General features: G+C 41.6%; 2 protein-coding genes across 2 annotated transcripts in view; both read left to right on the top strand.

Annotated features, from left to right (window-relative positions):
• The window catches only part of rabl3 (RAB, member of RAS oncogene family-like 3), a 32,637-nt gene extending 21,187 nt beyond the window's left edge, over positions 1 to 11,450 (top strand). Inside the window, exons 4-8 of the mRNA XM_038801944.1 lie at positions 3,134 to 3,248; positions 4,357 to 4,507; positions 5,906 to 5,977; positions 7,528 to 7,566; positions 9,640 to 11,450. Of these exons, the coding sequence (XP_038657872.1) occupies positions 3,134 to 3,248; positions 4,357 to 4,507; positions 5,906 to 5,977; positions 7,528 to 7,566; positions 9,640 to 9,708 (446 nt within the window). The 3' untranslated portion in view covers positions 9,709 to 11,450. The remainder of the gene's footprint in view (positions 1 to 3,133; positions 3,249 to 4,356; positions 4,508 to 5,905; positions 5,978 to 7,527; positions 7,567 to 9,639) is intronic.
• Positions 11,451 to 21,613: 10,163 nt separating this feature from the next.
• hgd (homogentisate 1,2-dioxygenase) overlaps positions 21,614 to 22,562 on the top strand; it is a 67,088-nt gene continuing 66,139 nt past the window's right edge. The window contains exon 1 of the mRNA XM_038801945.1: positions 21,614 to 21,840. Within this exon, the coding sequence (XP_038657873.1) occupies positions 21,826 to 21,840 (15 nt within the window). The 5' untranslated portion in view covers positions 21,614 to 21,825. The remainder of the gene's footprint in view (positions 21,841 to 22,562) is intronic.

The raw sequence follows: 22,562 nt of genomic DNA on the forward strand, positions 1-22,562 counted from the left end.
TGTAGTGCTAAAAGAACACACCAGGGTAATCATGCTGGCACTTTACAACAGAACAAATGTATTGTGCATTACCTAGTATGATGCCTTCATGAAACAATATATCTTCCAACTTAATGTAGTCAATTTCACAGTTCTATCAGTTTAAATATTAATATTTTCTACAAGTATGTTCACATTTGCTTTTTTATTTTTATTAGAATTTTACATTTTCAAAATTGACGCAACAAAGTTACAAAAATACAGCTATACAGAAAAATAACTGAACAGGGAATCCGTATCTAACCCATACACTCAATGTCTCGGGCATTCTCCCGTTGACAAACCAACGAGGAGGAGACCCAGCCACCAGCTAATAAAGGGGAGAATCACACCTACCCCCAGGAAAAGAACAGGATATCAATTAAGAACAGGACCAAACCCGTACTCTCTGCCCCCCCCCCCGCGCGTCGCAGACAGGTGTCCTAAAAGGGACATGGTCCCGTGAAGAGAAAACTCGAAGTAAAGGATATCCAGGGCCAGTCTGATCCCCAATCCTTAGCCATGAATACCAATCCCACTGCAGCCTACTCTAAACAGACCATCTTAAATTCAAAAAGTTAATTTTAAAAAAACAGACCATTTAAAAAAAAAGGATTAACTCTAACTGGGGGGCTGACCTCAATCACAGTGAGGACAAATTAACCCTACCAACCCCAAAGTTCCACCCAGCTGTGTCTCCACTTATCTTCCTCTTGAATAAGACTGGGATGATAACGAAAAACACCCCCTTTCCCTCAATCACAAGACACTATAAGGCATAATTACAATTGTGAAACTACACAAATCCCATCAGGATAACCCATGGTACAGGCCATCACACACCCCTGTAGTCAAAAAGCAAGGAACAACATGATTAACGGAGTAATGTTCAGGATAACAGACAAGCTGCAGAGAAGTATTCCGGATAAAGGCATCTTCCCAGCCGCACAAAGAAAGCAAAAGCAAAGCTGGATCAATGAACACTCTCTTCAGGATCTCTCCAGCATTCCGCCGATTGAAGCACGAGACATAGTTACTTCCACAAGGCCAACTCACCGAAACCCAAGTGGCCCACAGCCGAGGCACCAGCCGGGGGAATTATTTGACCGGTACAGCCACCTTCAGCCCCTCACATTGAGCATCAGGAACAGACAATACCAACCCAGTGATCGGTGGACCAGAGCGACCCGTGGCCTCGGAAGGCAGGATAAATTGTGCTCCATCAAATCTGGTACACCCAGCCTCCAAATCAAGATTACCGACACGTGGCATCTAATTTCTGAACTCACTTGGTAACTCTTCTACGACCTCTTGCCAGAGGACGGACCCATGGGTGTACCCCACTCCATTTCCTTCTCCTTCAGGATGGGCGAGCAGCCATATAGCAGGGTTTCGACAACACCGAGGCAGGCCCCCACCAGGGAAAGTGCTCTCTCAAGTACACAAACCTCTGTGCATCTCCATAAAAATATCCCGCAACTCTTGGAAGTGAGTCCTGACAATCTGCATCGCAGAGCTGAGATTTTCAGCAACGACAACCGTCCGTTGGCAGCCATCATCCGATGTACACAACACTGCAATGGTTAAAGCCTGCTGAACAGTAACCATGCCTCTGCAAGTAGAGCCCCACCCCAACCCAGTCTCGCCGACACAAACAAATGAGGATTTTAGCATTTTTCCTCTGCTCTTTATCACAATACCTACCAAACACTTCCTGGGACATAGCACAAGTCATGTAACCCGAGGAAGAGCTAATATGAAATGAGCACTTGGATTAAAGATTAGCGGAGCCAGAGCTCGTAAAAATGCAGCTGCTCCCGCGCTCCCATCACGTTTTATACCCCCCCCCCCCAGTCCCGTATTTAGATTTGTTCAATGCAGATCTTCACTCCATCTCTGTTAGCTGTTAATTTTTTTTGTAATTGATTGGAGTGTGTAAATAATCCCTAATAAACCACATTGTTGAAAATTACCCAGCCTGATATAGACACAGAAGTTTCTAATTACAACATATATTTAGAACTGTCTTGAAAAACTTTGAACTGCAAATATATAGCTGAGAGTGGGTGTTTCTGATGTTTGCCTTTAAAAGCACTGGCAATTTAGTGTGATTTAGAAGTATTCCCATTTCTAAATCAGCAGGTTGAGCGTTCACATCCCACATCAGATAACACGATGTAGGTTGACACTGAGGGAGTGTTTTATTCTTGGAGAAACAGTAACAGTATTTCAAATATATAAATTATTGAAACAAAAATATTAATACAAAGATGTATAAGCCGAGGCCAAGCTGGTGATAGCTGAAAATTAACATTTAATTTGTATTTTTTAAAATATTCTTTGTTGGCAGGAACAGCATTTGTTGCCCATTCCTAATTGTTCATTGAGACAGTGGTGGTGAGCCTCCACCTTGAACCTCTGTAGTCCATGTGGTGTAGGTGTCGCTACAATGTTGTTAGGAAAGGTGTTCCAGCTATTAGCCCTTTCTCGGGTTTTCGAAGAGTGACCTGGTTCCAAATTGGGATGGTGTCTGGCAGGGGGTGGTATTCCCATGCACCTTTGTAGAGGTCACGGTTCTGAAAGATACCAGTTGGCAGGTTGCTGCAATGCATCTTGTATATGGCACACACTGCTGCCATTGCTCACCAGTAGTGGAGTGAGTGAATATTTAAGATGGTCAATGGGGTGCCGATCAAGCTGATTGCTTTGTCCTGGATGGTGTTGAGCTTCTTGAATATTGTTGGAGTTGCACTCATCCAGGCATAGTTTTAGCATTCTCCTTCCCCAAATGGATGGCTTCCACATCTCAATCCTCATATCCTGCGTATCAGAATTCCATTTGTCCTGATCACTGGCTTTCCTCACCCCTTGCAATGAAGAGTATGCCATCCCACTCCTGACTTGTAGGTGGTGGACCGGCTTTAGGGAGTACATTTTTTTGTATTTTTCTTTCTGCTGCAATATCAGTGCGATCTACATTGGACTTTCTATTGCAAAGTCTCATCCCTTTGGGTGTTTAGCCCAACAACATTATAGCTGCATGACAGGAGCAGTCAAAAGGTTTTATTTTTATAAATATCTTCTTTTCTGTTTATTTATTATTTGTTCTTAAAAGGTATAATATTAGTACATGACTGTACGAACAAAAAGTCATCCCAGAATCTGTATCGGTGGTCGTTGGAAGCTTTAAATAAGGATTCCTCTCCGACTGGAGTCATCGTGACGAATGGGTAAGTTGTACTTTCATTATAATTTTGTTGCATTTTTCAAGCAATAGCAATACACCTTCTGGGATATTCATTTTGATATCTGAAATTAAGTATATACTGTATTACATTCAACTAAAATTGATTTTAAAAACTCATTGGAAATACCTATAAATGATTGGGTTGATCTCCTGTAGTTCTGCATATGAGTAGTGATGATCAAATAGAATTTTTCAGTTTCAAGGGAAAACGAACACTCTTAAGGGATGGGAAGAGGGAAACAGACTGGAGTGGAGGTGGGGGAAGGAGGGAGATGGGAGTAGAAGGAAGGAGTGAAGAGAGGGACATTGAAGAGGGTAACATTCAGTGGATGCATCCATCACCTGGTAAATAATCTTTATTATTGTCACAAGCAGGCTTACATTAACACTGCAATGAAGTTACCGTGAAAAGCCCCTAGTCGCCACACTCCAGCGCCTGTTCGGGTACACACAGGGAGAATTCAGAATGTCCAAATGACCTAACAGCACGTCTTTCGGGACTTGTGGGAGGAAACTGAGAGTACCCGGAGAAATCTCACGCAGACACAAGGCGAACATGCAGACTCTGCACAGACAGTGATCCAAGTGGGAATTGAACCTGGGATCCTGGCACTGTAAAACAACAAAGCTAACCACTGTGTGACCGTTCCACCCACCTGTCATTGCAAGCGGTGATCAGGATAAATGGTAGCAGAAATGAATTCTGATCAGGGGTATGAGGATTGAGATGTAAGCCATCCATTTGGGGAAGGAGAATACTAATGAGTGGGGGGGGGGGAGCATGTTTTTAGGGTGATTACTGTTGAAGGGAGAAATTTAAGCAGGGTAGCAATAAGCACCACTGCAGCCAGGGGTGGGAGTGTCGGAAGAAGGGGTGTGTAATTAATGAATGAGTTAAAATGGGAAATGCAGTGATGTGATGAAAATGCAGCGTGAACAAAAGCAGATTTGAGCTAGTGTGGATGCAGGAAGAGCTGAATGCAATCCCTGACTTGTTTCACAATTCCTATTCTACAAAAAAATAAAAGCTGAATTGATGCAATTGCAAGTTTATATGACCTACATAGAAGTCAATCTTTTTTTCCCCAAAGGGACTACGATCGTGAACAGTTTGCAGATAATCCAATTCCATTATTAGTCATTGGTACTAAGCTGGACCAAATTCATGAAACTAAGAGGAATGAGGTTTTGACAAGGACTGCATTCTTGGCAGAGGATTTCAATGCTGAGGAGATTAACCTGGTACGGGCTTTTTATACCAATAATTCAGATTTATAAAAACCAAATTTACTTCTACTTGAGCATAATTTATAGGAGTGAGGATAGATATAGAAAATTATTTCACTATCAGTTTGCATTCAGTGATTCTATAAAGAACAATACAGCACAGGAACAGACCATTCGGCCCTCCAAGCCTGTACCGGTCATGATACCAACCTTTGCAAAACCCTCAGCACTTCCTTGTGCCGTATCCCTCTATACCCATCCTATCCATGTGTTTGTCAAAATTCCTTTTAAACCGTTAATGCATCTGCTTCCACAACCTCCTGGCAACGCGTTCCAAGCACTCACCACCCTCCGTGTAAACTATGGTTAATTAAATCAGTGTAATTATAATAGATGGACTGGGCCAAATTAAATCTGTGACCTTGGGTCCAGGAAGGTTACAATGGTTTGGCTTTCAGTAGTGCTCTAATGATTTATTGTAGAGATCGTGGGTTAATTTTAATTTCTTTATTTGGAAGACATCTCGAATTTAAAATGTAACTGTCATAAATAGAATTAAAAAACATTTCAATGTAATATCCTGTTTTAATCCATATTTTTCAGTCAAGACTATCCATATCCACATCTACCTATTTCCCAGCAGGGTGGTCACTGAATAATGTTTTGTACTCGAGACGTTCGGCCTCCTCGCGGTGGGTTTCCAGCACTGGCAGCGACTCGCCATTGGCCACTGGCTAGATTTTCCAGCCCTGCTATAGTTGGTGGCTATTTGCGATGTACACCAGCCAGGTGTACACTGCCAGGGAACCTGCCGCAGGGAGCCGTCTCTGGCGGGACCAGAAGATCCTGCCAGTGGAAAGGGCTGGAAAATCCTGGCCCCTGTTTGATTTCTACTCCTTCCGATTTCTGCTCCCAGCCCGAGGCCAACTTCAGAGCCTCCAGCAAACTGCTTGTGTCATTCGTGATCAGCATTACTGTGTATCACATCATGCTGTGCATCAGGACAGCCTTGGCCGTCAGCCATTTTACATAAAGATGGATATGCATGTCTGTTGAATTAATATATTATAAATGCAGTAGTTTTTTTTTATAAATAGCAAATAACTATAATCCTCTCTAAGTGATCCTAAAGAAATACAACATTTTCAAATTGTGAATATGATGAACCCAGTTTACATAAAGTTGAATAATTACTGCCAGTCTCTATGGAGAAAGAGGTTTTTTTTAGGTCAGTGAAAATCTGATGGTCAGTCACTGACCTAAAACAGTAACCCTATCTTTCTCCACACATCCTGCCAGACACATTGAGTATTTCTAGCATTTGTTACATTTCAGATTTTCTGCAGTATTTTGTTTAAATAATCACTATTGGCTTGTTATTTTATTGATCCCTTTTTCTACTGTTTCCCTTAGGATTGTACCAATCCACGATATTTAGCGGCAGGATCTTCCAATGCTGTGAAATTGAGCCGTTTCTTTGATAAAGTATGTTTTTGAAGTTATTGCTGTAGCTAATCTTGTATTTACCTTCTATCACAGGAATGATCAATGAATAGAAATTCTCAATGAGCATTTGCCATTAGCCAGGCATTCTAATAAAACCATACATTATTCTTGGGAAGTCTGTCTTGACGATCTCAATAACTGAAGTAACATGATGGGACCTTAATTTTTTAGTTTTTTTTATTATGATGTGTGGAATATTGTATAACTGCATTCAGGACCATTGTCTTTGGTCCCTGCTACAGACTCCACTCCTTAGCACCAAATCTAGCCCTCTCCCAGAGGGTTGAACCAGACTTATCTCTGGACCTACTCTGTTGGTAATGTTTTTTTTAAATAGAATATTTTAAGAGCTCTGCATACACTAAAATAGTGGATGACAAATCTAGCTGCCATTAACGAGTGCCACCTAGTGGCAACTCTTGCTTCTTCCACCTTTTTAACAGCATTTCAGAAAGAGGTTTTTGGTCTACAGAAATTAAGCATTCCAAAATCTGTGATGAGTGGAGTTGGCAAAATTGCCAGTGAATCCATCGCAAGTGCCTTTGTTTGAACTTTAATTTGTTTTGGGTGGATGATGGAAAGTTACTCCTGATGGTTAGGTTTGTTAATAAATGTAAAACTGTACAGTGGGTCCTGGTATTTAGATTGTCAGGTTTTGAATGGATCTGCAGCAAGGAGCTAATACCTATGTTTCTGTCAGTGAAACATTGATTTTTAAAAGACATATGGATATTTTTCATTATGGAAAAATTGGCAGCCTATACATGTTTGAATTCTGGATATTGATCATTACAGCAAGTGAATTGTTACAGTTCATGTCTAGGGCAGCACGGTAGCACAAGTGGCTAGCACTGTTGCTTCACAGTCCCAGATTTGATTCCCGGCTTGGGTAACTGTCTCTGCGGAGTTTGCATGTTCTCCCCGTGTCTGCGTGGGCTTCCTCCGGGTGCTCTGGTTTCCTCCCACAGTCCAAAGATGTGCAGGTTAGGTGGATTGACCATGCTAAATTGCCCTTGGTGCCCAAAGGGGTTATTGGGTTACGGGGATAGGGTGGAAGTGAGGGCTTAAGTGGTCGGTGCAGACTTGATGGGCCAAACGGCCTCCTTCTGTGCAGTATGTTCTATGTCTTATTGGATTGGATTTGTTTATTGTCACGTGTACCGAGGTACAGTGAAAAGTATTTTTCTGCGAGCAGAAACGCTTTTATTTGAAATGCTCTCTGTTCCAATTGCTTATGTTAAAATGAAAAAGTAGAAATTTGGAGGACTTGTTGCACCAAATCGCTTACTGTGTTCAATCTTATCATCTTGCTACAATGTAAAATATATTTCTTCCAGGGAGAGGGAATACAATGTGGGTGAATGTTTATACAGCTCATGAATAACTTAATTACACGCTACAAACAATTTCTGAAATGTTGTCAAATGATGCTGCATCTTCTTGGTTCTCATGTGGTTGCAGTACATCACATATGTCTTGTTCTATCACTGTCATGGATATATAATAATAGTTCTGCTTTGTATTTCCAGGTAATAGAAAGGAGATATTTTTCACGTGATGGTAATCAGGTTTGTAAATCTTGAAATTTGTTTTCTCCCAAACTAGACTCTACTTGCTTTGTTTCTCCCCCATCTAATGTTTCAGATGAGTGAGTAATTCTAGCAATTGAAATACATGAATTTGCAAAACAATGAACACCTGCCCCTCAGGATCAAATCAATCTTTGTTCTTCATGATTTTTCACAGCAGAACTTCAGCAATGTACCTCCGCTTCAGAAGAGCATTCTCTCCTTGGTCACATTCCTTGATTTGGCTCACCCAAGTAGCATATTTGCCTGCGTGCCAGAAGGTTGTTGGTTGAAAGCACATACCAGGATCTGAACACACAAACTCGATTCATTGCAGAACTCAATAAGAGTTGCATTGTTGGAGTTACCTTCTTTTGCATAAGGCACGAGTTCAGGTCTGCCTGTTCAGGTGAATTAAAATATCACATGGCACCCTTTTTAAAAAAATATTTTTATTCAGTTTTTTTTTTAATTTAAAATTTATTGGCCTGTGATGCAGAACAATGCCAGCAGCGCGGGTTCAATTCCTGTACTGGCCTCCCCGAACAGGTGCCGAAATGTGGCGACTAGGGGCTTTTCACAGTAACTTCATTGAAGCCTACTTGTGACAAGATTATTATTATTATTATTATACTAACAGTAACAATAACAACACCCCCCCCCCCCCATTCCTTTAACAGCTAATGGTAATCAACTCTTTAAAGTATAAAGTGAATGGCCATCGTCTCTGGTAGAACCCATCAAGTGAGCCCTTCATGGTGTTATTAACCTATTCGAGACATAAAAATTCCATATGATCTCCAAGCTGCACTGGGTGGAGAAGATTACCTGCATCTCATTGGTATCCGCCTACAAGCTGTTATTGAGACGAAGGCGAGAACATCAGCCTCCAACCCTGTATGCAGCTTCGGCAAGTCCGACATGCCCAATGTGGTAATTTCAACTTGATTTGGTACTCTTTAAAGAAAATCAATTCTAGAGATATGCTGGCCATCAACTTTTTAATCCAACCAAAATACATAAACCACGCTTCTCATTTGTTGTTGATGGAACCTTGGCAGCTGTCTTTGCAACATAACGATACTTCTCTAGTAATTATTTAGATGTGAAGCACTCTTGAACTTCCTGACAAAGATGAGGTGTAATACAAATTCACATTCTGACTATTCTTCTCAGTTAAATTTCTCCGTTTGCTTCATCAGCTATTTTGTAATTTAATTGATTGAAATTGACTAAATGGTTTTGTTTATGCCCATTGGAAACCTGAGGAAGGAGCTGTGCTCCGAAAGCTAGTGAATCCAAACAAACGTGTTGGATTTTAACCTGGTGTTGTAAAGCTTCTTGCTGTTCCCACCCCAGTCCAATGCTGGCATCTCCACCTCATCACTGCAAATTGGATTGATATTACTCAACTTATTTCACTTGGGGACCTTTTAACTATAGGAGATTGTCTGTCTGGCTGGATATGGATACAAATCCCAAGAACAGGGTACTTCAGTCTGGTGGTCTAGCCAACATATATATCTTGAACATAATCATTAAAACAAAATTCTGGATATTATGGAAGCTTGCTGTGCACAGATTAACAGCTTTGTTTCTTACATTCTAACATTGACTACACTTCCCTGTTATGTGACAGATGTCTTAATGCACTTAAGGCGCTCTATAAATGCGAGTCTAACTTTTGGTCTTTCCTGTATTGCTTTGGTACTCTCCACCTTCCTACTCCTCCCCCAGGGGGCAAAACTGCTAATACTCAACTGTCAACCTTTCCCGGCACTCCAATTCCCATCCTGCTGCTGCTTCTGGCTTGACCAATGTCTCTTGACTTATCGGGCAAGTTCAGCTCATTGCAGCACTAAATTATTAGCCCCAAAGTCACTGAAAGAAGGAACTTTTCTGTTCCAAAAGCCCCTGCGTCATGGAATGTTTCCATTTACAACCCCAGCACATCTTCATGATCGTCAGAATCAGTCAAGTTTTGATGATTAGGTCTGGAAACTGAGTTCAGAGTACATGATATGGGAAAATCCTGCAATTGTAATTTGCTTTTTTTTTAATGTATGTTTTCAGCTTCCTGGTTTTGCTGATCGAAAGCGATTTGGAGCATCAGGCACATTGAAGATTCTTCATTATGATTAAGCAAAATGATCAATGTTTTGTGCAGTATGGTGACAAAAGGCTTCTTCACAACTCTCAACATCACATGTGGACTGCGCAATTAAATATTTTAGAGAATTTCTTTTGGGAGCTGTTTGATACTTTTGCTTTTTATAACAAAGTAAAAATTGAACAGCATGAGCATATTTGAAATGTTTTCTATCTTTGCATTATCAGAATTCTTGGTTATATTTTTCAAAAAGATCTAGTTCAAAAATGTCCTCTTCAATCTGTAAATGACACTTTGTTCATGAAATGAAATAATGTATATTTAATTGGTGTGAGCATTTTGATAAAATTAACAGTAATATGAAATGATTTACAGTATAAAAGTTGAATTAGTCTAATAAGATTGAGCTGTGAATGTTTTAGCTGTTATGTCTGAAGATGAACACAAACCTTTGCCCAGTAAATGTTCCAATTCCTTTCATGTGTAACTGCCTTCAATTTCATTTGCAAAAATTAACGTGCATTTGGCTCTGCCTGAGCTTGTTAACTGTATCTATCTAGAATTATCTCGAGACCTCGTCAGTCATAATCCCCAGGGACGTGACACTCAAAATACATGTTCCTCAGGTGTCTGTAGGCTGAGAAAGGGGGGTAAACATTTATTAGAGATCTCTAATAAGCACCCAAAGCTTTTTAAAGTCGTGGATTCAACAGTATGTATGTAAACATGAGCACAGATATAGTTTTTGAATCTCGCCTTGGGCAATAGACAATCATTCAATCCGCTAACCAGCTTCTTAGAAACAGAGCACAGCATCATCTGAGCTCATTTTTCTTCTTGAGCAGCAGTGCCTCTAAATTATGTTTACGAATTACCAGTATTTTGGATGGCCTGTAGGTCAGCATCTGTTGCCTTTATTTTGTTTTCTGAAAGTTTCAGAAAAGGCAAAAACAGACGTAATGATCTTGGTTTTGCCCTTGGATTTGTGAATCCTCAGCTGTTTTGCCCAATTAGCTCAGTTGGCTGGACAGCTGGTTTAGTGATTCAAAGTTAGGCCGACAGCAAGGGGGAAACGGGAAAACAGCCTATGATCATCTGGGACTAAAGCGGCTTTCCTTTATTTACCCAATTACAGTACTTCCATTCATGCCTGATAGACCATGGATACCATCACATTTACCACTCCAGTTGTTACCGATAAGGTAGTATTGAAGGGCAACACTGGTTCTTATATTCTTCTAAAATATTTATTTCCCCAGACCACATCCAATTGGTATAAAACACCACATATCCCTCTGACTAGTACGCTGGACAGAAAAGCTTTACCATAGAATTGTTAGATTGGTTACACCACACCAGGAGGCCATTTGGCTTCTTGTGTCCATGAAAGCTCTGTTTTTAGTGTTTTATATTGGATAAGTGAAGCTTGCAATGATTGCTCAAGTACAGAAGTAATATTTAGGTAATAAAAACCGAAAACACTGGATAAAAGCTCTGACAGCACCTGTGGAGAGAGAAACCCAAGATAACATTTAGAGTCCGTATAACATCTGTATGCTGTAGTTATATAAACTGTGATGTACAGTTTTGTTGTTGACGACATTTACTTTCTAAAATTTGTCTTGTAAAACCAGGTATAAATGTTTATTGTAAATATGTGTATAATGCCACTAGAAATTGATTTGAATGCACGGTGAAGAATTGAGCTGGAGTATGATTTTGGATTTTTAATTTACAAAAAAGGAAATTAAAACTGGATGCTTGTTTTTGTAAAGCTCCGTTGTAAGAAAATTATTTATTAAATATTATTTGATAATACACATTCTATAGTTCTGTAATTAAGTTTGTTGAAAATCAGTGCTGACTTGAAATTATATAGTTTGCAAGTTGCAAAAGATCTTCAATTGAAATAAAGTAAGGTCATTGGAGGAATGAATAGCTAAACACCACAGAATATTTTTGTGCGTACACGCTAAGGAATGAAACTTATTCCATTTTAGCTACCAGCATTGGGTCGGGTAGCAAGACAAAGCAAAAACCCCATATGGTTTTAAATGCTCTTCTGAAGGAATGCAACAAAGTTAATCTGATACTTCCCATGTTTCTCCTCCACCCCCCCACAGCCTTATTTGTGACCGTCGATAATGATGATTTTAATCATGTCCACATTTAACGGTTGAAAGAGCAATTTGTTAACTGATGCATGAAATAATAGCTTTGTTCTTACAACAGCATATTTTTGTTGAACTTGATATTCTCAGAGGAATGAGAAGAAAACAGCTGCAAAACAATGGTTCCTAAAATTAAATATTAAACAGTAACTAGATAATTACAGCAAAGTAATTTGTATTTTACTATCTATAATGCACTAGATGCAAGTCCATATGGAAAAATTGGTTAACTGCTTTTCTGAAATCTCTTTTGACAGAAACTGATGGAAAACAATGAATGAAGCCTATTTGAGCTGTATTTAATCGCTGAACAATTCTTAGGAGATTAGAGTGTACCAGAAAGAGGTAGCTCTATGATTCCCAAGTCATTATACAAGCACATCACAATTACAGCTAGAAAGAGAGACCAAGAATAGATACGGTGACCTGGGAATCACCTAAAGGATGATGATTGTTGAGATCTAATTTAAATTGCATGGGAGTCATGTTTATGGGAGGCTGGCAGGAAAGTGGATTTAAGACCACAACCAGATCGGCCATGAAAAAAATCGAATGGTGGAGCAGACTCGATAGGCTGAATAGCCTACTCCTGTTTCTTAAGAGCTTATTCCCTGGTGTAAATAAGTGTGCTACCTCCTGTGGGAAATGAGCAAATAAATAAAACTAAAGTCGATATGCAAATAATGGCCTGGATTCCCCGGTTCCGCCCGCTAGAAGCAGGATTCTCAATTGCCGCAGAATAGCGCATCAGCCTTAAATTGCGATTCAGACCGGGTGTCTGACCCATCTGAGGTCTCGGCGCCTGCCCTGCCAGCTATAACTGGATTCCTACCCCACACCAGTGAGAACATGCAAAGCACTCTTTTAAATGCGATTTAACAAGCTAGAAGCCCGATTTACCAGCCACCCATGATGCTCTGTCCCCTGTAGCCGGGAGTCATTTTAAAAATGGTGCTTCAGAGGGTTACAAGGGGTTAGGGGTGAGAGTGGTTCCGGGGCACGCAGGCGGTTACTTGCCCTAGCAGTTCAAAGCAGGTCATACATCTTTCTGCATTGCATGCCGGTCTTCCTGATCATGTTGCCAACACTTGGTGCCTCTGCCATCTCATGCCAGGCTTGGTTTATGACAGATGACTAATACCTGCGACCCATCCTGGGGAATAGGATATCCCCCCTCAACTGCATCTAACATTCTTTTCATTTCATCATCCAAGAACATTGGTGCTTTCTTGCAGCTATCTTTTTGGCTGGAATGCCAGTCTGTGGTGAGCTGAGTGTTTAAGAGCTGCTCCAGCTTGTCAGGCTAACAAGATGATTCCCGACCCAGTGAAGCTTTCGACTAGGCAATTGTGAATCTGGCAGCGTGATAGCTCGTTTGTATGTGTGAATCTCGCCCCTACTGCCAGCTGGAAGCATACCAGTGTTCCTGCTGACGGGAGCACTTTGTCATGGTTCGGGAGGATTGTGCCAATGTCTTGGAATGGTTTTAAATAAATTTAACAAAATGAACAGTGTCCTTCAAGCCCTCTCCCCTGCCCCATCAAACCACTCCAACAAGTGCCAGGAGACCATCCATTCAACTTATCTCCTTGCTCACCAAACTAAGACTCCCCTCCTCTCTGTCCCTCTCCGTTTAAATCTTCCATCGTCACCACCTCTCTCCGAATAAAAGCAAAATGCTGGATATGCAAAATGCAGAACAATGGTCAGTGCACAGTAGAAGCAAATTTGAAAATCAAGAGACAGATGGCCACGTGAGGGAGGAGTGGCGTTGTACTGGGGTAAACCATGGAAACCCAAAAAAATGGGGGATCAAGATGGAGGGGCAAATTCACAGTTGTGTCCAGAAGACTGTAATGTGCCTATTCAGATGAGGTGTTATTCTTCCAGTTTTTATTGGGCAACACTGGGGCATTGTAGCAGGCCACGGATGGACATTTGGGCATGAGAGCAAGATGCTGAGTTGAAGTGGCAACCAACATGAAGTTTGGAGTCACGCTTGCGGAAGGAGCGAAGATGTTCTACAAAGCTGTCACCCAGTCTGTTTAGTCTCCCCAGTGTAGAGGGGATCATACTCGAAGCAGCAAATACAGTAGACCAAATCGAAGGAAGTGCAAGTGCAATGTTGCATCACCTGAAAGGAGTGTTTGGGCCCTTGAACAATGAGGAGGGAGGAGGTAAAGGGACCAAAGGGAGGTAAAGGCAATTGCATGAGACGGTGCAGTGGGAAGGGGATGAAGGGTTGGGAGTGATGGGAAGTGGACAAAGATGTTACAAAAGGAGTGATCCCTGCAGAATGCTGACTAGATGATGGGATGATGTGTTTAGTGGTGGCATCATGCTGGAGTTGACAGAAATGGCTGAGGATAATCCTTTGAATGTGGAAGCTGGTGGAGTGAAAAGTGAGGACAAGAGGAACCCTGTCATGATTCTGGAAGGAGGGTAGCACAGTGGTGCAATGATTAGCATGCTGCCTCATGGCACTGAGGTCTTAGGTTCGATCTCGGCCCTGGGTCACTGTCCGTGTGGAGATTGCACATTCTCCCTATGTTTGCGTGGGTTTCACCCCCACGACCCAAAGATGTGCAGGGTCGGTGGATTGGCCACGCTAAATTGCCCCTTAATTGAAAAAAGTGAATTGGGTACTCTAAATTTATGGGGAAAAATGATTCTGGAAGGAGATGAAGGGGTAAGGCCAGAGGTGCGTGACACGGGCCAGGCACGGTTGAGTGTCCTGTCAACTACAGTGAGGGGAATCCTCGGTTGAGGACAAAGGTAGACAGGTCTGAAGCACTGTTTTTGAAGGTGGTATCATTGGAACATTTGTGATGGAGGTGGAGAAACTGGGAGAATGGGATTGAGTCCTTACAGGGCGAGAGGTGCGAAGAGCTGTAGTCAAGGTAGCTGTGAGAATCGGTGAGTTTGGAATGAATATTAGTGGTCAGCCTATCACCAGAAATGGAGAGAATTCAAGGAAGGGAAGTGGCAAAAATGGACTACATGGGTGGCACGGTAGCATAGGTGGCACGGTAGCACAGTGGTTAGCACTGTTGCTTCACAACGCCAGGGTCCCAGGTTTGATTCCCAGCTTGGATCACAGTCTGTGCAGAGTCTGCATGTTCTTCCTGTGTCTGCGTGGGTTTCCTCCGGGTGCTCTGGTTTCCTCGCACAGGTCCCGAAAGACGTGCTGTTAGGCAATTTGGACATTCTGAATTTTCCCTCCGTGTACATGAACAGGCGCCAGAACGTGCCGACTCGGAGCTTTTCACAGTAACTTCATTGTGGTGTTAATGGAAGCCTACTTTGGACAATAAAGATTATTATTATTGTAGTTGGTTGAGTACCGTTTCCCTATTGATGTTGATTGTTCTACGTTCCACCCTTTCTATTACCTCTGAATTTCCTGAACCTATAGGGATGGTACTAACGTCCTCCACCATGAAGACTGAGGCAAAATATTGATTTAGTATCTCCACCATTTCTGATTACCCACTCTCCGAGTTCATCTTCGAAGGGACCAACATTCACTTTAGCGACTCGCTTCCTTTTTATATACTCATAGAAGCTGTTGCACTAGCTTTCTTTCAGAATTTACCTTAGCACTTTTTATAACTTTTTTAGAAACCCTTTGTTTATGTTTGAAGGTTTCCCAATCTTCCAGGCTGCCACTGGCCTTTGAAAATGGTATACCTTAGATTTTATATGGTCCTTAACCTCCTTGCTTAGCCGTGCATGTTTTTTTTACTCCTCTTACCGCCTTTCTTCCTCTCCGGAATATATTTTAGTTGTGGGGAATGGAGTATCTCCTTAAACAAGTGCCACTGCTCATCAGCTGCCCTACCTTTTAATTGTCCTGCCCACTCTGCTTGGGCCAAATCTGTCCTCATGTCTATGTAATTACCTTTGTTTAATTCCAAAACGCTAGTGTGGGATTCCACTTGCTCATCCCCAAAACTGAATTTTGAATTCTTATTTTTTTTAGAAAATATTTTATTAAGGCATTTATAATTTTAACAATTTTAACCGTCAGGTACCAAAGGGAGCAAAACAAGCTAAACAACACCCCCACCCAATTACAAACCCCAGCCCTGAATTTTGAATTCTATCATACTATGTTCACTACTCCTTAGAGGATCCTTAACTATGTGGTGATCAATTAATCCCACCTCATTACACAATACCTGGAGCGTAGGAGGCTTAGGGGTGATCTTATAGAGGTCTCTAAAATAATGAGGAGCATAGATAAGGTCAACATCTTTTCCCAAAGGTTGAAGAATCTAGAACGAGAGAGCATAGGTTTCGGCGAGAGGGGAGAGACACAAAATAGACCAGAGGGGAAATTTCTACACACAAAGGGTGGTGAGCATCTGGAACGAGCTGCCAGAGGCAGTGGTAGAGGCGGGTACAATTTTTTCCTTTAAAAGGCAGTTAGACAGTTACATGGGCAGGGTGGGTACAGAGGGATATGGGCCAAATGTGGACAAGTGGGACTAATTTAGTGCTAGAAACTGGGCAGCATGGACAAGCTGGGCCTGTTTCCATGCTGTAAACATCAAAAAAATATATACCAAATCCAGAGTAGCCTGCTCCCTGGTTGGTTCCACACATATTGTTCCAAGAAACAATCTCTAATACATTCAATGAACTCTCCCTCAATGCTACCCTTGCCAATTTCATTAATCCAGTCTCTGCGTATATTAAAATCATCCATGATTATTGTCATACCTTTCCCACAAGCCTCCAGTATTTCCTGCTTTAAACTGTGCCCACTGCTGAACTACTGTTTGGAGACATATAGATTACTCCTACCAGGGACTTCTTCCTTTTGCTATTTCTTATTTCTACCCAGACTGTGTCTGGGTCTTGATCTCCAGTGCTTACATTATTTCTCATTATAGCACTGACTCATTTCTTCATCAACAAAGCTACGCCACCTCCTTTTCCTTTCAGTCTATCTTTCCGAAATATTGAGTACCTTGGATATTCAATTCCCAGACCTGGTCTCCTTGTAACCATGTCTCAGTAATCACCACCAAATCATACACTTTTGTTTCTATTTGTGCCGTTATCTCATTAATTTTGTTCTGAATGTTTTGTGCCATTAGATAATAATTTTTATTAGTGTCAGAAGTAGGCTTGCATTAACACTGCAGTGAAGTTACTGTGAAAATCCCCAAGTCGCAACACTCCGGCACCTGTTCGGGTACACTTAAAATTTGTTCTATTGTCAAATTTCCCAACTCTTTTATAATTCCTTGTTGCAAAAAGACATTCACCTGCTCTGCCCCTCACCTTTATTTCCTGGTAACCATCCGTCACATTGCTAACCTGCACTCCCTTCTCCTTTAATTTTGGTTTTCTAATCTTCACTGAAACTGAACCCCCCTCCCTCCTATTCAGTTTAAAGCCCTACCTACAGCCCTAGTTATGCGAGTCGCCAGGACTCTGTTCCCAGCATGATTCAGATGGGGACCATCCATTCGGAACAGGTCTCTCCTTCCCCAGTACTAGTGCCAATGTCCCATGAATTCAAAACCATTTCTCCCACACCAATCTTTAAGGCATGCATTTACGTCCCTAATCTTTTTGACCCTGTGCCAATTAGCTTGTGGCTCAGGTAGTACATAGAATATAGAACATACAGTGCAGAAGGAGGCCATTCGGCCCATCGAGTCTGCATCGACCCACTTAAGCCCTCACTTGCACCCTATCCCCATAACACAATAACCCCTCCTAACCTTTTTTGGTCACTAAGGGCAATTTATCATGGCCAATCCGCCTAACCTTCACGTCTTTGGACTGTGGGAGGAAACCAGAGCACACGGAGGAAACACACGCAGACACGGGGAGATCGTTCAGACTCCCACAGACAGTGACCCAGCAGGGAATCAAACCTGGGACCCAGCACGGAATCGAACCTGGGACTCTGGCGCTTATATGCCGAATTTGTGGCTAAGGAAAAGAGCGCAAAATCGGTAAACGTGCCTGACGCCATTAATGCTTTGACGCAGCAAAGAAAACTTCTTACAAAGGCCGGCGGCCATTTTCAATGTGACATGATGAGCGTGGACACGCCCACAGTAAAAAGAAATTGTCCAGCGAGAGGGAAACATTGTTCCAATTGTGACAGACTGAACCACTTCGCAGCATGGTGTCGTTTATCAGCCACTGTTCCAGCAACCAATTTAAACAGTTCTATAGTGATGGCAGATGGATCCAAATTGTGCAAAGTGCGAGACAAAATCCAAAACCGTAGTGGATAGAGAGGATTTCTCACCTTAATAGCTTTTGGATATCTTCATGATAGAAGCTATCACTAGGATTGATTTACTGGATCGAGAAGAAAGATAATAAAGGAGTGGACTGTCTCACTTGAAATAAATGGAGAATTGATCCCATTCAAGATTGATACAGGAGCGCACGCAAATATTATCACATCCCGATCTTTAAAGCAAGCAATCGGAAAACCTCTGATAAAGTAGTCTGCCTGTAGACTCACAGATTTCAATGGTAACACGATAGCTACAAACGGGTCATGCTGTCTCATCGTGAAGAATCAGAAAATTGAGATACCCATTGACTTTGAGGTGATAGAGGGTGGGAGATCTTCATTGATTGGTGTTGATGTTTGTGGAAGATTGCAGCTAGTTGAAAAGATTCACTCAACCGATACTTCAGATGACACAGATGAAGAGCCCAAGGAAGACTTAGGTAATGTGAACACCACGCCAACCATCTTAAGTAAGCAGCATAAAGAACACCACAAGGCCTCAGTCCCTAAGTAGGGATGCTGGTATTCCACAAGCCCCACAGGGAGATCAATTGGGTCATCCCTGGGGGTCTTGTGAGGGTTATTACAATAGGGAGAAAGTCAGGAATACCTATTTTCCAAGCTGCACAATATTGGTCCAATTCCTTGCTCTCTATGGACTTAACAAATGTCAAGGCACTAGTCGGTCATCGAAGGACTAAAGGAGTTATCAGATCTCACTATCAGGGTCACAGGATAATGCATGTCATATTTCATCCAGCTACCTTGAGTTGCCTTCAAATTTCATGAAAGCCTCGTCGCTTCAGCTGCCTAAAAGTCCTGGAAGAAGGAAGCCCTTTGATGGAGCCAGGTCCCACCATGCCTTGTCATCTCCTGGACTCTCTGACAACCTTTACAATTGTGGAAGCAAATTATTATAGGTCTGGGACATTGATTGTCCTTTGGCCTGAAAGACAGGATGCAGAACACTGTTTCTAATTTGAAATGCCAGACTTCACATCCAGCTTAAGAAAACGTGGCAGTCAGTTCTCAAGGAAATGAACAGGAGCCGTACCCTCCACTTCTCTGGCAGACTGGTAACCCAGATATTCATTCTCCAGCCTTGGTTCTCCAAATCGTCCACGATTTATGACACTCCACATAGCTGGTTTTCCAAGTATAAAATACAGCCTTCAGCTGAGGATACAAAATGTTTGACGTTCAGGATTCTTTCCATTTCCTCAAGCCTTTTGTTAGTATTCGGCAGCTCATCCTCATGAGCACTCAAGTGTCAGCAAGCAGAGTCCCTGATCTATTAATCTTGATTTGATTTGATTTGATTTGATTTATTGTCACATGTACCGAAGTACAGTGAAAAGTATTTTTCTGCGGCCGAGGGAATGTACACAGTACGCACATTGTAGACAAAAGAATAATCAACAAGAACATTGACAAATGGTACATCGACAAACAGTAATTGGTTACAGTGCGGAACAAGGGGCCAAACAAAGCAAATGCATGAGCAGGGGCGTTGTGAATAGTGTTCTTACAGGGAACAGATCAGTCCGAGGGAGAGTGGTTGAGGAGTCTGGTAGTTGTGGGGAAGAAGCTTTTCCTATGTCTGGATGTGCGAGTCTTCAAACTTCTGTACCTTCTGCCTGGTGGAAGGGTCTGGAAGAAGGCAATGCCTGGGTGGAAGGGGTCTCTGATAATGCTGTCTGCCTTTCTGAGGCAGCGAGAGGTGTAGACAGAATCAATGTGGGGGTGACAAGCTTGTGTGATGCGTTGGGCTGAGTTCACTGCAGTTTCTTGCGATTGTGGATTGAGCAGTTGCCATACCAGGTTGTGATGCAGTTGGATGCTCTCTTTCATACATCTGTAGAAGTTTGTGTGAGTTGATGCAGACATGCCAAATTTCTTTCGCTTTTGTAGGAAGTAGAGACGTTGTTGGGCTTTCTTGACTGTTGCATCAACGTGAGGGGACCAGGACAGACTGTTGGTAATGGTGACCCCCAGGAACTTAAAGCTATCGACTATCTCACTTCGGAGCCATTGATGCAGACGGGAGTGTGTGCTATGCTACGCTTCCTGAAGTTGATGATCAGTTCATTGGTCTTTCCGACATTTAGAGAGAGGTTGTTTTCGGTACACCATGCAACCAAGTGATTTATCTCCCTCCTGTAGTCTGATTATCGTTGTTTGAGATATGGCCCACCACAGTTGTATCATCCGCAAACTTATAGACTTGGATAATGTTTGCAGTCTTCATTTTCAGTGCCTCAGTGAGCGCCAGGTCGAGAGGCCACACGAGGATCAAATCGCCATACTGAAAACTCGGCTCCACCCCCACCAAATCCAAATTTCTGGGTCAGATTCATTCTTTGCCTACTGAACTTGGCTTTTTCCCAGTTAATTATGCATACTCTGGATTTTACCTTGCCCTATTTTCAGAGGCAAACTAATCCTTAAGACACAATGATCACTGTCCACTGAGTGTTGCTCTCCTGACACTTGACCTACCTCATTCCCAACAACCAGGTCTAGCAGTGCTTCCTTTCACACTAAACTAGCAACTGTGGTGTTCTTTGTGATTCTTATTATCAGGATGGATGTTGTACTGTATACAAAGACCACAGAAGCTAAGTTCAATAACAAAGCTAACATTTATTACACTACTTATTTAAGCTCGGCCACTTACTCCTCTAGCAAGCAATTATCTAGTAATCTACAATCTACACTCTACTAACAATATTCTCTACACTCTATCTATAATTGTACTCTGCACTCTCTAGACCTCTCCTTTGCACTCTCTCCAGCCCTCTCCCAGAGGCCTGAGAGTCAGAGATTATATAAAAGAAAATTACTGCAGATGCCGGAATCTGAAACAAAAGTGAAAATGCTGGAAAAGCTCAGCAGGTCTGGCAGCATCTGAAGGGAGAGAAAAGAGCTAACGTTTCAAGTCCAAATTGGACTCGAAGCGTTAGCTCTTTTCTCTCCCTACAGATGCTGCCAGACCTGCTGTGATTTTCCAGCATTTTCTCTTTCGTCAGAGATTATATATATCTGCATCTAGCTCCATCTAGTGGTCAATTATGATATTACATTGACCTGTTATATTCTCGACATTCTGCATAATGTAACAGCAACATATTGTAGAAAACTCTCTAGGAACTGAGGAAAGCCATTTATTTTGACAACTAGGATGGAGGCCACAAAGGCAGGTTGGGTGGCTGATTGTTTAGTTAGAATGGAGTCAAGATATTGGTGAAATGAGGTCAGGCGATATCAGAGAGTTGTAGTGGGCTTGGCAGAGAATGTGGTTTACACTGTCTCTTACTGAAGCTGACGCTAAAGCTGCAAATGATTAATGGAACGATGACTTTTCAATAATTAAACTCTCTCTCGAGTCTAATAGCTTTCTCCATCCCAGCCATTGTAAATTATTTTCACTTACTTTTTTTTGTTGGTGTGTGTTTTTTAATTTTTTATCTAATTTCCTTTGCCTCTCTCCACTTCTCATTCTGTGACGTCTCTCGTTTGCCTCACTTTATAAAAAAATAAATGCATTGCATCAGGTCTGGAGCATGCCCCGTGCAATCCCTGCAATATAAAGTTCCTTGTCCTGGGGTTACAAGGTTTTCTTTCCTCTCGGAACACAGCTCAATCACTACTGTCCACTTATAATTTAGACCACACTTGGGCTTTTTGAACAAAACAGCAACATTAAAATGGCATCACTCAAGGTAGGAACTATGAATTCATAAATTTCAAACCAAAATATGTTTTATATATCACATGAATCAAATGTCACAAAATTATCCTTTTATCTTTTTTTTTGTTCACCAATGCTGATATCCCCCATTGATATTTATTGATATAATTCTTTGCTTCATTTACTCGGGGGTAAAATACATTCCATTCCCAATTAATTTTATACGCTTTTGTAACTTTCTTTGACCTGTTTGCTTTGCTATAAAAGCGTTATCTTTCTAACCAATGTCAGCATACTTACGATCAATTTAGTGTACATATACTTATTATCACTTGTTAGTTTTATTATTTAAATTCTATTGCATTTTAATTGTTTTTGTTTCAATGTGCAATTTTCTCCAATGTATCTGTGACAGAACGCATTGCTTTCAATAGCTGAAAGTCGGTCACTTTTGGGGTAAAATAAATAGCAGTGTGTTTTTGGTAAAGATCAGCAGTTAATGACTGTCCACTCACAACTTTCAGACTTTGATCACAAACATATTTTGAAACTTGGCATTGCGTGACCATCAGCCAATCAGCAGGAGGCTGAGTGCAGCTGCCTACTGACAGAAGGTCACTCTTATAGTTGAAGAATCATCCCTTGTCTCCTCGTTATTATGGAGCATATTGTAACCATATAAAGAAATATTGCTGTCACTTTTCAAATTTCATAATTTTAAACGCCTTTTGTAATCATACAATTCTCCTGCGA

This window comes from Scyliorhinus canicula, chromosome 7, assembly GCF_902713615.1.
Source record: "Scyliorhinus canicula chromosome 7, sScyCan1.1, whole genome shotgun sequence".
Taxonomy (NCBI): Eukaryota; Metazoa; Chordata; class Chondrichthyes; order Carcharhiniformes; family Scyliorhinidae; genus Scyliorhinus; species Scyliorhinus canicula.